Source organism: Ursus arctos, chromosome X (genome assembly GCF_023065955.2).
Source record: "Ursus arctos isolate Adak ecotype North America chromosome X, UrsArc2.0, whole genome shotgun sequence".
Classification (NCBI taxonomy): Eukaryota; Metazoa; Chordata; class Mammalia; order Carnivora; family Ursidae; genus Ursus; species Ursus arctos.
In genome coordinates, this window is record NC_079873.1 from 45,225,492 (window position 1) to 45,242,493 (window position 17,002).

Here is a 17,002-nt window from a genome sequence, read left to right on the forward strand (position 1 = left end):
TTCTGGGCTACCTGAGTGGCTCAGTCGGTTAAGTGACAGACTAGTGCCTTCAGCTCAGGTCATGATCTCCAGAGTGCTGGGACTGAGTCCTGAGTAGGGCTCCACGCTCAGTGGGGAGTCTGCTTGAGCATTCTCTCTCAATCCTCTCTCCCTCTGCCCCCCGCCCCGCTTGTTGGCACAAACTTGTGCTCACACGTGCTCCCTCTCATAAATCTATCTATCTATCTTTAAAAAATAATCTTAGCTTCCATTTAATTAGAAAAAGGGCAAAATAAAAACAAGTCATGTGTAGGAGGAAGAAAATAATAAAGAGCAGAAATCAATGAAAGTTAAAACAGGAAAATAGAGAAAACCAATAAAAGCAAACACTGAATATCTTTAAAAAGATCAATAAAATTGATAAACCTCTATCAAGACTGACAAGGAAAAAAAAGAGAAGGAACAAATTACAAATATCAGAAACAGGTCATGTCACTACAGGTTTCCAAGACATTAAAAAAGTAATAATAAACAACTCTAAACACAGAGATTCAACAACTTAGATGAAATGGACCAAGCTTCAAAAACCATAAACTACCAAATCTTACTCAACATGAAATGTATAACCTGAATAATCCTATAATCCTATTAAATAATTTGAATTTGTAGTGAAAAACTTCCTAAAATAGAACTCTCTGAGCCCAAGTAGTTTCATTGGACAATTCTTCCAGACCGTTAAAGAAGAAATAACACTGATTCAACACAAGGTCTTTGAGATACCAGAAGAAAAGGGAGGAGAAAGACTTCAAAAAATGCAGAGTAAGGGCCTAGGTGAGCATGCTCTTTAAAACAATAAAAATATGGGCAAAACAACTCAAACCAACCATTTCAGAACTCTGACAATTATCCAAAGACACAGAATGAAATTAAAATCATTTATTCAAGAAAAACTACTGAGGTCTGTGACATTTTAACTTTTGGCAAGTCCCATCCCTGTTTCTTCCTCAGCTCAGTGCTGTGACAGCCAAAATCCAGCAGCACTGCAGACAATAGAGATCAGACCTCTTTTTGAGTTCCCTTAAAAGTACCACCCCCAGGGGCACCTGGGTAGCTCAGTTGGTTAAGTGTCTGCCTTGTCTGCCTTCAGCTCAGGTCAGGATCCTGAGGTCCAGGGATGGAGTTCCCTATCAGGCCCCCTGTTCAGCAGGGTGTCTGCTTCTCCCTCTCCCTGTGTGTGCACACTCTCTCTCTTTCTCAAATAAATAATCTTTTTTTAAAGTACCACCCCAGAGTCAATATTGTGTCTAAACTTGCAACAACCTGAAAATAAAAAAAAAAACCTCTGTTCTTAGAGTGTGGTGGATATTTTGGTTTCACTCAGAGCTCAGGTCAACCCAGGCAGGCTGGGTATAGGGAGGGGGGAGGGTTAGGGAGCTACCTCCAGGGCATTACTGAAACAAAAGGAAAGTGCTGGCAACAACTTGGATGCATAAGGCTGTGATTCAGTTGGGGCAAACAAGAGCCTGGCCTAGAAATAAAAAGGAATTCTAGGACAATTAGAGGACCTTAGGAAACTTTCAAAACCTCTGACATATTCCTGGGAATATAAATGTCTGGCATTCCAGGAAAGAGCTGAGAAAGGAGAGAGTACCAATCATTCAGTTCTGGCTGAACTTCAGTTCCTGGGCAAGCAGGAAATAAATTCAAAGGTTGTCTTATAAAGTGAAGCTTGAAAGTATGCCTTCTCACAGAGATTCCCATGGCAAAAACATCCAGACGAGGCATTTAATGAAATCTTCTGACAAATCACTGGCTCACCACTAAATGTACTAGTAAGGTGTGAACATCAGCATGCCAGACTTAAAAATAAAAACAAAATTTTTTTAAAGTTGCAAAGAACTCAATGGGCATACACTGCAGGAAATACAGAGTAGTGTTGGAAAATCAGTAAACAAATAAGCAGCAACAAGAAAATACCATAACAATAATAAACAAACAAAATACAACAACAGACCTGGCGGGGGGGGGGGGGGAAGAGGGTGGAAGAATCTGATACCAGAGCTGTTACAATATATTATCTATAATGTCCAGTTTTTATCACAAAATAAGATACATGCAAAGAGAAAAGAATGTCACATATACAGAAAAAAGTCAACAAAAACATCCTGAAGGGGGCCTAGATTTTGGTCTTAGTAGACAAAACCTGTATTCAAATTCAAGGAAATTATGCCTAAAAATTTAAAGGAAAGCATGATAACAATGTCTCACACCAAATAGAGAATATCAATAGAGATAGAAATTACTCTTAAAAATACAAATCCTGGAATTTAAAAAGTACAATAACTGAAATAAAAAATTCACTACAGTGGCTCAACAACAGATATTGATAAGGATAGTTGGAAGGCAGGCAGGCAGGGACAAGGCACCCTCCATCTTATCAGGAAACCACCCTTAAAAGGATTTTACACCACCCTGGTAGGAACCCTCCACCCTTTCCCATGTGACAAAAACCTGATTGGATGACAGGCCCAGGGAGGCTTAATCAGATTAAAACAGCCCTCCAACAAAGCCCATAAAACCCCTAGACTTAGAAACTCTAGTGGAAACTCTCTCTCAGGTCCCCTCCCTCCTTGGGAGCACTGTACTATCACTTCCCTTTCGCTTGATAATCCTTGCTTTGCTCCCATCAACTGTCTAGTCTACCTCTTCATTCTTCAAATTGGCATGACCAAGAACCACGCTCACCTACAGAGAAAAAATCCTGTAACAACCGGACTGGAGGAGAGCTCAACAATAGGACAGGCAATGGCCTCTGGCCCATTTCTTGGCATGAAAAGATGAGAAGGGTCAGTTAACTTTCTATCTCTGGAATATGACAAAGGCCAGTTAAGCAGGGATTGGAAAGTGAAACAATGCTTTGGATCATAACAAACCACAGCCATCTGCAAGTCAAAGTTCTAGGGAAACAGAAACTACATAAAAAGAGCAAATCAGTTAAGAACAAAACAGAATCAGGGTGCCTGGGTGGCTCAGTCAGTTAAGCATCTGCCTTCAGCTCAGGTCACAATCCCAGGGTCCTGGGACTGAGTCCTGCATCGGGCTCCCTGCTCAGTGGGGAGCCTGCTTCTCCCTCAGCCTGCCACTCCCCCTGCTTGTGCTTGCTCTTTCATTCTCTCTCTCTGACAAATAAATAAAATATTTTTTTAAAAAAGAACAAAACATGGGGCGCCTGGGTGGCTCAGTCGTTAGGTGTTTGCCTTTGGCTCAGGTCATGATCCCAGGGTCCTGGGATCGAGTCCTGAATCGTGGTCTTTGCTCAGTGGGGAGTCTGCTTCTCCCTCTACCCCTCACCCCTGCTTGTGCTCTCTCTCTCTCTCTCTCTCTCTCTCATGCTCTCTCTCACACTCGGTCTCTCTCTCAAATAAATAAATAAAATCTCTAAAAAAAAAAAGTATAGCAATTAATGGCAGAGTATTAGACTGAAAGGCCACATGCTTCTGCTATTAAACTCCCAAAGTTGCCCTCAATCTAAGTTTACCCTTCAGTTCTATCTTTATGAGGATCACAAAGTAGAGTTCCCATTCTTGAGTTCTGTGTTAGTTTTCTATTGTTGCTATAACTGATTACCACAGATTGGTGGCTAACATCCATACCAACACAACACAAATTTATTATCGTACTGTAGGTTAAAAGTCCAACAGGGCAGCCTGAATTCCTTGGTTTGTGGCCTTCTTCCTCCATCTTCAAAGCTAGCAATGTTGCATCTGTCTGACACTGCTTCCCTGCTCACATCTTTTCTGACCCTCTCTTCTGCCTCCCTTTTCCACTTTAAAGGACCCTTGCATTACCTTGTGCCCACCTGGATAACCAGGATAATCTCCCTATTTTAAAGTCTGTTAATTAGCAACCTTAATTCCATCTACAACCTCCATTCCCCTTTGCCATATAACCAAACACAGTCACAGGTTCCAAGAATTTGCACAAAGACATGTTTGGGGGCCATTATTCTGTCTACCACAAATTCTGCTGAGATCTCACATATATCCTTATAGTTCACCCTCAACCCCCACTTGACTATGCACATGTAACCAAAAAGTTTGACCCAGTTAACAACTTCTTTATTAAGTAGAGACTGGTCCTCTTTTTTTCAAATCAAAGAAGTACATTTTTCTAACATTCTCATAAATAATAAACAATGATCTCTTACATCACATAGAACATGACGGTATTTTTAAGATTATCTTTGTTAGCTACAAACTTAACAAACTCTAGTTCCCAATGACTGCTAACATTCAAAAACTATTTGGGGGATTGAAGTTGGGCTTCCAGGTTTTGTTTTCCAAATGAAAACATAAAACTCACTCGTCTGCTCTCTAAAATCTATCATCTATCCTTACCATTATCTCACAAAAGAACATCTAATACCAAAAAGGTAGAAAAGAATCTCAGGATAATGTGTACTTCTTTAAAGCAGCTTAGCTTAATAAGAAATAAATTATTAAAAATAAGAAATAAATTATACCATCATTATATTTCTTATTTTGCTGATAATTGACTGGGTTTTTAAAATCACTTTAAGACCGATTTACCTGTAGCAGCTGCACCACTGTCCACATGTGTCAAGGACTGGGGGCGGCTACGAAGTTTGCTTTTGAAAGATCTTGGTCTACGTGGTGATGAAGGTGGCAGAGGAACCTCTGATGATTGGCTTTTGCTATCTTTAATTGCCCGAAGGCGTTCATAGAGCTCCTGCAGCTCCTTATTCTGCTGGGTTTGAAGATTTACCACCTCCTGAATGTGTCTAAATGAAAATCATGCAGAAAGCATTTTAATAGCACTGGGACCATACAGATGGCTCAAGAAACTATGCCAATACAAGGAAAGTTTAACAAGGAATTTAGATTAAGACTGTGAAAATACAGAATATTCACAATTTTAGGATGGGATATGCCTTCCTAAGCTCAACATTAAACTAATCAGACATTAAGAAAAAAGTGAACAAATTGACAAGAACAAATTTCTAAAACTTCAATATGGTGAAAGACAATGAAATACAATTTAAAGTCACATAGTATTGATAATATTAACCTTTTCTTTATTATATGTTGCAAGTATAAATAACAAAATATTTGCAACATACAGTAAAAGGTTAATATTCAGAATATATAAATAGTTCCTAAAAATCAATACGAAAAGGGTGCCTGGGTGGCTCAGTTGTTTAAGTGGCTGTGTTCGACTCAGGTCATGATCTCAGGGTCCTGGGATCGAGCCTGCATCAGGCCCTCTGTGCTCAGTGGGGAGTCTGCTTCCCCCTCTCCTTCTGCCTGCCCCCATCATGCTCACTCGCTCTCTCTCAAATATATAAAATCTTTTAAAAAAAATCAATAAGAAAAAAAGAAACAACCTTATAGGAAAAAGGGGAAAGAATATGAGAAGGTGACTCTAAAGAGGAAATACAAGTAGCCAATAAATATGAGATGATGTACAACTTTGCTATTAATTAGGAGAACACAATTCCTTAAGAAATATTTTTAATTCATCTGATTGGAATAAAATTAAAAGGATCAATAATATCCAGTCTAATGTTGTTAAGAAGAGAGAAAACAGGCATTTTCATATATATTTATATATATATTTTTTTAAAGTAATTTCTATGCCCACCATGGTGCTGGAACTCATGATCCCACGATCAAGAGTCACATGCTCTACTGACTGAGCCAGCCAGGCACCCCACTTTCACATATATTTGTTTGGTGTATAAAATGGTATAGCCACCTTGAACAATTTTAGCAGTATCTATCAATTTAAAGTATAAATACCTTTTAACCCAGAAATTCTACTTTTATGCATCTTTCCTACAAAAAATACTCACATAAGTATGTAAAAATATAAGGTTGTTTACTTCAACATTGTTTACATAAGCAAAACATGGAATAAAGCTGAAATGTCCATTAATGAGAGATTAAATAAACTTTAAATGGCTATTCTAATATATGGAGTAAAGATTATTTGTGCAAATATATATATATATATATATATATATATATACACATATGGAACAACGTTAAGTAAAAAAATTGTAGAATAACATGTATATTATGACCTCACTTTCATAAAAGGCAAAAAGTATATATTTGTAAATGCACAGAAAAATGACAGGTAAGATATATACCAAACAGTTCACAGTGGTTGCCTCTGAGAAATGAGATTAGGGCATGAGAAGTAAGAGATTGTTTTGTGTGCTTTTTTACTGTTGTGATATTATGATTTATAGTAAAATATATACATTTGGTCTTTATCCCTGTTCCTGGAATACAGCTCCTAAAACCCTAGTAATTTCCTAAGCTATAAAGAGCAATAGGAGAACCTTTTATTTTAGTATTTGGTCTGTTGTCCTCAAATAGCTCCAGTTCCTAAAGTAGCCCTGGAGTGATAAAGATGAAAGGAATCTTATTATTTATAACAAGCCCCTTGGAATCACACCTGAGTTTATATTAATGAACTGACTTTTGAACAGCCCCTAGGGATGGGGGCAGATTGCCCGGAGAACCAACCAAGTGACTACACAGTGGGACTTTAGCCCTTCCCACTCCACCTCTGGGACAGAAGGTAGAGATTGAATTGATTGCCAATGGCCAATGATTTAAATCAATCATGCCTACCATAATGAAGTTTCCATAAAAATCCCTTAACTACAGGGTTTGGAGAGCTACCAGGTTGGTAAAAACATGAAGGTGCTGGGAGAGTGGTACTCCCCTTTCATGCCCCTTCCCCTATACCTTGCCATCTGGCTGTTCCTCAGTTGTGTCGTTTTATAATAAACTGATAATCTAGTAAGTAAACTGTTCTTCCTGTGTTCTCTAAGCTTACAACAGGTTAGTCAGAAGCATAGGTAATACTGTTTGGACTTATGATTGGCATCTGTGGCGCTGAGCCCTTAACCTGTGAGACCTGATGCTATCTTTGTAGTTTTCAATCATTAAAATGTCACCAATTGTGGGGCCCCTGGGTGGTTCAGTCAGTTAAGCATCTGACTCTTGGTTTTTGGCTCAGGTCATGATCTCAGGGTCGTGAGACCCAGCCCCGTTTTGGGCTCCATGCTCAGCATGGAGTCTGCTGGAGATTCTCTCCCTCTCCCTCTGCCCCTTCCCTGTGTGCACGCTCTCCTCTCTCAAATAAATAAATAAATAAATAAATAAATCTGTTTTTAAAAATGTCACCAACTGTAAATTAGCTACAGTCAAATAGTTCTATAAAACTCTGGGCAACCAGATTTGTGACAAAAGAGAAACAATCTTACTTTTCTCGTAATCTTTGAAGCTCCACCTTCAAATCCTCATCCTCTATTTCTGACTCATCATCACTGCTCATTGGAGAAGATGGTGAATAGAAGAGTGAGCTGTGTGTTTGAGCATAGGCTTTTTCTTCACAGAGTGGTAAGCACTGATCACTCTCTGGACCAGTCTTTGCCATTGATTTCCCTCTGCCAGCAAGAGTGGCTGAAAATTCACTATCAGAGCTAGGCTGTTTCCCAGCAGTAAGAATATCTCTCTCTTTGAGCAACAGTTCAAGTCCAGAATGCATACTACTTCCCGTGGCTGAGTTCTCTTCCAATTCTTTTTCTGGGGTCATTGAAGATACATCAGTCTCACAAGCTGTGCTGAAAGATGAGAAGTTGTCACCTTGTTTGGGAATTCTTTTACCTTCTTTGAAGGTTTCATGAGGAGCTCGTAACTTCTGAGAAGAAAGTGAAGTTTGTGGATTGTGAGTGGAAGGTTCCATTTCTACTAATTGAGACTTTGCTCTGTCTGTAAAGGCTAGAGCTTCTTCACTAGACTGGGTTGTCATTTTATTGAATGCTGGTGTGTGTTCTATTCCAAAAGATGTCATTTTCACTGACTGCTGCTGAGGAACTGTAATCACCTGAGATACAAAAAGGCAAAAGTGGCTGGCTCTGTCTAACCAAAGAGTAAACCCACAAAGAAATTCAGTATCAAAATATGGCATAGACAAGTGGATGGTCTACTGTGATGTACACATATCAATAATACCCAAACTTAAAAATCCCATCTATAATTCTCATTTTCAAAGTCTTTCAATTAGGCCCCTTGGGTAAAGACAGTCAGCTTCATATTGCTCAAACAAAATTCCACAACTTAAAAAAAGTTTGACAGTTCAAGTTGCTGAGATTCCAAAGGACAAGAAATAGATTTATAAAAAAGGTGGCCCAGGGGCGCCTGGGTGGCGCAGTCGTTAAGCGTCTGCCTTCAGCTCAGGGCGTGATCCTGGCATTCTAGGATCGAGCCCCACATCAGGCTCCTCCACTGGGAGCCTACTTCTTCCTCTCCCACTCCCCCTGCTTGTGTTCCCTGTCTCGCTGGCTGTCTCTCTGTCAAATAAATAAATAAAATCTTAAAAAAAAAAAGGTGGCCCAACCACCCACTGGAAAATGATGACTCATTTCTGCGCTCTTTTCCAGCTACTAAAATCCCCATTTCTTTAGACTCACCTTTACTGCAAGTCTACAAAAGGTGAGAGGATGCATATAAGGAGAAAAAATTTAATATGACAATAATCTACATTTAAAATAAGTATCATCTAAATACCAAGATCTTTAATGCTATTATCTTTTACAATGCCCTTGTAGATAAAGATTCAACCAAAGACACAAACCTGGAACCGGCCCCGCTGAAATGATCCACTCATCACTTTACATCTACTCAAAGCCCTAGTATCAGCCGTGGACTCTCCTGTCAGAGGAATGGGATCAGGAGCAACTGCTGATCTCATATCTTCTGTTTCCACTGCAAGTTTTACGTGATTGTAAGCAGAAAAGAGAAAATTGTTTGTTAAGACTAAATTTGTTTACATTACCAAAAAATGAAGAAAAGTAGAAAAAGCTTAACCCCTGCTAGATAATTAAAAAGTGTTAATGTAATAAGCAACACTGTAGAAGTCCCTAACTCAAAATCAGACATTGTAAGATTTATCCCAAAACTTAGTATCTACATGAAATGAATAACTGTAAAACCAAATTAGTTACAAAAGGAAAAATAAAATGGCAATGACATTAATGGGACATGTCACATACATGGGCTACGTGGAAAAAGTGATAAGGTTTGTATATGAACAAACAAACAAAAAAAAAAAGAAGTAAATGAAAAGTGATGTTACCTAGTCTATGTCCCTGACTGTAAGCACACTACCTTGACGGACTTTTGATCTCTTGAAAAAGCTGGTTGACTGCCGTAGCCTGTATGCCCAGCTTTTTAATTTGCGAGTCCAGGATTTCTTGCTAATAGGACTTTTGAGACTAGGACAAGTAAAGCTTAGGCCAAAATATCCACCTCCTGTCTGCAGATGAATGGCTCCACCGCTTGACACAGCAGCAGGATAGGCCTCTGGATCCCCTGGAAGTGAAGCATCTGGGGACATCTCCTAATGGAGACAAAAAGAAAAAAACCAAAATGGTAATAATTTAGGTAAGGTGAAGCAGTTGTTTATACCACTGGAGTTTCTTGCATGGACTAATCAGTAATCAAAAATAGAATGCTATGTATACTTGCATATCAGAGTGAATCTGAAGTATTCAACTTATAGGAATTAATCCTTCCCCTTTCTTTAAAAATATTATTTGGACTTCAGATAAATAAAGAGCAGAATATTAATCTTCCATCCTAGACTATTTTTCATTATAGCAACTTTGAAAACTGAAAATTAAAATTATTTCCTTCATATGCTTCATTTACTAAAAAAGGTTACTGAAGCCCTATGCTCTTAAAATGAAACTTTCATTTATGCCCATATTATTTGAGAGAGTTAAGGATGCCTAACTCACATGATAACATAGAAAAACAAGATATCTAGGCATTTAGATTTATAAAGAAATATTACCAAATGAAATTTCTTACTTTATGTAAGCACACAGAAATTTACAATGGGCCTTAAAATTATTTCAAATTCTTGCTCTAAAAATTGTTAACATCAGGTCACAGCTGGCTATGAAGTCACTCTCCTCTTCTTGTCTCCCATCCCTCCCAACAAAATGTCAAAATTAACTGTTACATTCTAAATGAGTACTTGAAAAGTAAATCCTCTATGATAATTAATACAAAAAATACACAACTTCGGGAAACATGAGAATCATCTCTACTAATCTAGAAAATTAAATGAGTATTTAAAAGTTCAAAGAATGGGATTCAGCATTTGTCTGTAGGAAGACAGCCTAAGTGGTATTAAGTATACTGGAGTCTTGAATAAGCATTAACACTCAGGGCAGGTCGGCAGTTATTAAAATTCTGAACAATCAGTTCTTATTTTCCAAAGTCCTATTTTGGGAAAAAAAAAGTCTCATTCTGGACTAGTAATAATGCTACTTTCATGAAGAGAAAAAATTCCTCAGTAATATTAAATTTAGAAAATGTTACATTGGTCTCACTGAAATTACAGAAAATTTTTAATAAGTAATAACTGGATCAAGATGGTAAGTTAAGAACAAGTTCTAGCCTACCTTATCAATCCAAATCCATAGACATGACAGAAAAAACAGACATAGACACATGCACATATGATTAAAGGAGGAAAACGCAGCCCATGACACATGCAGGAACTATTTCAATAAGCTGCAAACTTGGGTTGCAGATATAGGCAGTGAGAGAGCCCTGGTCAACCAGAAGGAAGAGTGATTGGCTAGAATGCTTACAAAGCTGTGCCCAATCTATCTCCTATCAGCCTCAACATCATCTCATAACACTCTCCTATTTCCTGGACTTCTTTTGGTTCCTTGAACAGGTCTCCACCTATGAATGTTACCACCACACACAAGCTCTTCCCTGACCACCCTATATAAAGTAATCTCCTATTCATTCTGTCATAGGCCTTTCCTTTATTTATTTGTTTAGGGTCTATCTTCCCCCACTAGAATTTGGGCTTCACAAAAAGATTAAGGAGGGCACGTATTCCATGGTGCACTGGGTGTTATATGCAACTAATGAATCATCGAACTTTACATCAAAAACCAGGGATGTACTGTATGGTGACTGACATAATATAATAAAAAATATTAAAAAAAAAAAGAGATCTTGACTTACTCACTGAATGGGAGAGTAAACTGGTTGGGGTGCCAAAGAGAGAATAGCCAGGCAGTTCTTCTTTCCCTCCCTACCTCTACAGCAAGCAAAAGATAGCAGAGGCATCTTCTCCCAAATAGGAGTGTTGAGAGGAAAATGTTTGTCGCCCAATCAGCAATGTAGGAAGGAGATAACATCCAGGAGGAAGGGAAAGCCCTTCCACCTTTGAAGACTATTAAGCTACCCTCTAGGCAGCATTTCGAGAAAAGTTGTAATATTGAGAGCCAAAAAGCATGTCCCATGCCTTTCCCCAAATTACTGGAGGAAGGCTACACCAATTATACATAGCATTTAGAGAGACAAACAAGGAATCTTACAGGGGAAAAAGAAAAGATGAGTCTAAGAATCACCAAATACTTATGGGAAATCAACACTATAAGAAAACACTAGGGGTGCCTGGCTGGCTCAGTCAGTAGAGCATGTGACTCTTGATCTCATCAGGGTCATGAGTTGAGGCCCCACACTGGGTGTGGAGCCTATATAAAAAGTAAACAAATAAAAATTTTTAAAAAGAAAGAGGGGCGCCTGGGTGGCACAGCAGTTAAGCGTCTGCCTTCGGCTCAGGGCGTGATTCTGGCATTATGGGATCGAGCCCCACATCAGGCTCCTCCGCTATGAGCCTGCTTCTTCCTCTCCCACTCCCACTGCTTGTGTTCCCTCTCTCACTGGCTGTCTCTATCTCTGTCGAATAAATAAATAAAATCTTTAAATAAATAAATAAATAAATAAAAAGAAAGAAAACGCTCAATTCAACAAGAAGAAGAATAGCCAAGGAAATAGCATCAATAACATAGAATAAGATTTTAATATCTCCAGAAAGATGTGTGAAGATAATACAACCATAAGAAAAAGTTACTGGATATTAAAAATATAATCCTTGGGGTGCCTGGGTGGCTCAGTGGGTTAAACATCCAACTCTTGATTTCAGCTCAGATCATGATCTCAGGGTTGTGAGATTGAGCCCCACATCGGGCTCTGTGCTGAGTGTGAAGCCTGCTCAAGATTCTCTCTCTCCCTCTCCCTCTGCCCTTCTCTCTTCCCCTCTCTAAAAAAATGAATAAAAATAAAAATAAAAATTTAAAAATAAAAATAGAATCCTTGACATAAAAAATATAGCTGAATAGGAGACTGGAAACAGCTTAAAAATTGAGAAATTCTCCCAGTACAAAAAAGCAAAAGGACAAAGAGATGGAAAGCATGCAATGAAAAGTTAATAGATAAGAAAAACAGGAAATGAAGAAATAAATTCTTTTTACAGATGACATGATCTTATGTATTATACAGAAAATCCTAAATGATACACAAACTCAGCAAAATTGGAGGATACAACATTAACACTTAAAAATTAGTTGTATTTCTATACAGTAACAATGAAAAATCTGAAAAGGAATTCCATTTATAATAACAACAAAGAGAATAACAATGGTGCTGGAACAACTGGATAGTCAGATGCAAAAGAATGAAGGTGAACCCTTATTTCACACCATATACAAAAATTAACTCAAAATGACCCTACCATGTATACTTAATCAAGTGTGAAGCAAAATAAAGGCATTTTTGGACTTAAAAAAAAACAAATTAGTCACCCATGCAACATATTTAAAAATATTACTCATGGAAGCATTTCATGGAAGGGAAAAAAGGAATTCTAGGACACCAGAAATAGTGACAAGTAAGTTTGATCCAGAAGTAGCAATGGACACTTAAACAAAAGAATCCATTTGACCTCGACGCTTGAAAGAGTGTCCTTTGAGCAACAAAATTTAAATGACAGAAAATTATATTTCATTTTTTATGGTTCCAGTCATATTACATGATCGTCAGGTAACACATATAATCATAATATAAATGCTGTTTATTGACCTTTGATTCTTCGAATCAACCAACAAAGCACAACCAATGTTAAAGGAAAAAAAATGCAGATGTTATAATCTTTGCCAGTGTTAAAAAGTAATACAAGTAATAAAAATTGAGAGATGTATGGGAAAGAAGAGGAAAGGGAAAATATAGTAATTTCCTCACCCTTCATAGCAGTGAATTATTAGATATTGCCTAAAATTATTATATCAAAAAACAGATGAATAAGTCTATTATTTACAAGTTACTAATGACAATGACTTCAAGAATTAAAATGAGGAACTTAACAGTGTTTGGGGAGCAGAATAGGGTATAAGAAGTTGTTAATATAATTAATTTTCTTTCTGAATTGCTTTCCTGTTTATATATTAATTACATAATTTAAAATTACTAGTTTACAACAATATAAATATTTAAGTTATAGCTATTCAATGGACTATTATGCCATTGTTTAAAAAACATAAGTGAGGTGGAACTACGTGTACCAACATGGATAAATGTTCATAACTGAAAAAAATGCAGAACAGCACAGGTATGTAAAGAAGTATATGCATATAAACCTATATATCTATGTCATTTTAAATATGTAATAAAGAAGTATGATTGGGGAGCCTGGGTGGCTCAGTCAGTTAAGCATCTGACTTCGGCTCAGGTCATGATCTTGGGGGGGTCTGAGCCCCAAGTTGGGCTCCCCACTCAGCAGGGGGGTCTCCCTCTCCTTCTACCCCTCCCCCTGCTCATGCTTTCTTTCTCTCTCAAATAAATAAATAAAATCTTTTTAAAAAAGAAGCATGATTATACAAGTATTTGTATGTTAATTAAAACTATGTCTGCAAAGATTCATTAATAGCTATGTCTATAGGTTTGGAAGTGGGATGCATTTTACTTTATATACACATATAGTACTCATAACAATAAAGAGATACAGTGGTGAAGATTTAGAAATATATCTATGATATACTATAAAATGAAAAGATAAATTTGCAGACCAATATGCATATAGCACAATCCTATTTTTGTAAATAAAAAGTTATAGGTATGTAAATAGATCCATGTAAGCTTAAGAAGGATAAGTACCAAATAGTAGATAAACACGAGATAGTCATTACCCCTGTGATCTGAAGGAATAGAAAGGGAAATTAAGTTCCTATGTTACATAACTTAAAAAAAATACCATATGATTTCACTCATATGTGGAATTTAAGAAACAAAACAAATGAACATGGGGTAGGGGAAGAGGAAAAACCAAGAATCAGACTCTTAACTATAGTGAACAAACTGATGGTTACCAGAGGGGAGGTGGGTGGAGGGATGGGCTAAATAGGTGACAAGGATTAAGGAGGGCACTTGTGACGAGCACAGGGTGTTATGTGGGTGTGTTGAATCACTACCTTGTATTCCTGCACTAATATTCCACTGGATGTGAAATGGAATTTAAATAAAAACTTAAAAAATTAATAAGTTTTTTTCCAAATAAAACCCACCAAACAAGATTAAACTAAAACCATAAACTTTTAAGAAAGGAAATTGGTAACGGGCACTTTTAAGTGGAAATCTAAAAGCCAGATCTTCCCACCCACTAAAACAATCTATAAATTAGTCCTGTTCTGTCACTAATACGAAAAAAGACCATCCTTGCAAGTTCCTAGCTAATTCACCAGAGGGCTCTCTCACCAAAGATACTTCTGTCGTCTCTCTTTAGAAATTCCAGGCACCTGCAGCCAAAGTCATGGCCTTCTTAAATACCTGTGACCTCAGAACCTTGTGACATAGACAATTCCATTTCAAAGGATATAACGTTAGAAAAGAAGGAATTTCTTTAAAAGAATAAGGATAAGTAATTGATTAGAAAGAATAATACTTACATGTAAACATAATTCGCTGGGTATAGAAGTTATCACATTCAGGTCCCTTTTGAATACTGATATGTTAGCAGGCTGACTTGCAGCCACATTAGACAGAATCTTAGAGCCTGTCTGCTGAAAATTAGGGGACTGTGCAGGACTATCTTGAATTCCACTGTGACTGATGCCTATGACTTCTGGCACTGGACATGAGAGCGTATCTTCAGCAGAGGAAGAAAATGGAGAGTCTATGCTTTGGGTATCCTTCTGACTCTCAGGATAGATGCTAGATATGCTATGCTCCTGATAGAGCAAGTTTCTTAATTTTTCATCCAGAGTTTTAATTCGGTTGTCTGCAAACTCCATTTTTGGAGGTCTTTCCCCATCTGATTCCAGGATAGTAGAGGGTAGAAGGGTAGTCAGTTCAAGGCCAGGGGTCTGAGTGGGAATGACCATCTTAGGAGAACTTGCTTCAGTGTTCATTGTGGTTTCTCCTTCTTGGGAAGTAAACTCTGCATCCATAGTTGGCTGCTGCACTGCTAAGGATTGAGGCTTTTGATCAGACATAAATGCCAGAGTTGTAAGAGAGTTACCAGCAATCTGAGTTGACTCGCCAGGAGGGACCAGAAGTACATCGGCCTGACTGGCAGCTTGGTGACATGAATATACAGGTAGAAATATGCCTGCTTGGTTGGTGAGTCCCTCACATTCAACTGGAACTGCACAAACTGAAGTAGCTGCATGACTTGAACTACTAGTAACTGGTGCCATTATCTGCCTGTCATCCTCCACTCGATAAAATATAGCTGGCTGCTTAGTTTCTACACTGGCATATTCAGAAATCTTACCATCAACTACATCCTTGAGTTCTGATTTGGAGGCAAAAAGTACACGCTGGCATGGATTACTTTCTAGAGTGGGCAGTGTGTCCTGTGATATTTCCTTATTACTTGTGGTTCTTGGACCTGGAACAATAACAAAGAATAGCTAGGCACATATTAATAAATACATAGCATGGACTAGTAACCAAACTCAAAGGGGACAAGAGGAGCAAGGGACAAACAAGAATGGGTGAGAATAAGTCTTGTAAATAAGACTCAAAATACACAGAATTCAACCTGTCAAGGAATAAAAACCTTTTCTTTATTTTTTCCATAAACATTATATTTTTTAAAATATTACATTTTAAAATGGCTTAAATTATATCCTAATAATAACATCTTCAAAAATGCTTATGAAAATTCTCATAAGAATAAAATACCCATGAACACAAATTAAAGATATGGTGTATATTTTGTAACCCCTCCAAGTCTGGAGAAAGTTGGCAGACAATGAACACTTACCAGGAAGAAGAGATAGCCCAGGAACTGTAGACATGGACTGCTGAAGAGAAGGAGGAGATTGAGCCTCACGGTTTCTTATTGTTTGATTGATACAAAATCGCCACCGACCAACTGGGGATGACTGTGGAGCAGATTCATCTGTAGAAAGAATTAGCAAAAATCAATATGCTAAGCTATTGTCAACATGTTTACCCTATTAAGGAAACCAGGTTAAAACACCAATTTGTCTTGTATCTCCATTTCCAACAGCACTAGGATATGTGTAATTTATAAGACCAGACCTCCCAATGCTGGCAAATACTCTAAAGAACTAAGCACAAAATATAGTTAGGGAAGGATTTTAAAATCTATGAAACAAACATTGTATCAATAGCAATTAGAAGCAGGGCACATTTTTGGGAAAAAATGGAAAGCACTTTCTCCAATAAAGCCTATATCTCCTGTTCTGCATCCTGATTATGATGATGCTTACACAAATCTGTGAGTATTAAAATTTATAGAACTATACACCAAAAGAAAAAAGTCAATTTTACTGTATGACAACTTAAACATAAAGTAAGTCCCTACATCTTTACTCCTACTTTGTAAACTTATTCAAATAAGTAATTCTTTTTATAAACTTTACCATGCTTTATCTGTCAGAAATCTGCTCAAATTCCTTCTAACAAGAAAGAACAGAGGAGGACCCTGGCATCCTAACACAAAGTAAATTTCAGGGCAATGGTATCTGATTTCATGACTCCCACACCACCTGTTGCTTCTTCATGTTGTTATAATTCCTTCACAGGTCCTCATTTGTCTATGGCTCTTCGCCCCCTCCCAGATACTCTAAATATAACCATGACCAGAG

The 17,002-nt window shown here is 37.7% G+C and overlaps 1 protein-coding gene across 1 annotated transcript in view; it reads right to left on the reverse strand.

The window, feature by feature from the left end:
• Positions 1–17,002, reverse strand: part of WNK3 (WNK lysine deficient protein kinase 3) — a 158,617-nt gene that overhangs the window by 12,861 nt on the left and 128,754 nt on the right. Inside the window, exons 16-21 of the mRNA XM_044380160.3 lie at positions 16,153–16,290; positions 14,831–15,774; positions 9,327–9,417; positions 8,653–8,783; positions 7,280–7,902; positions 4,569–4,780 (exon numbers count right to left, since the gene is read on the reverse strand). Of these exons, the coding sequence (XP_044236095.1) occupies positions 4,569–4,780; positions 7,280–7,902; positions 8,653–8,783; positions 9,327–9,417; positions 14,831–15,774; positions 16,153–16,290 (2,139 nt within the window). The remainder of the gene's footprint in view (positions 1–4,568; positions 4,781–7,279; positions 7,903–8,652; positions 8,784–9,326; positions 9,418–14,830; positions 15,775–16,152; positions 16,291–17,002) is intronic.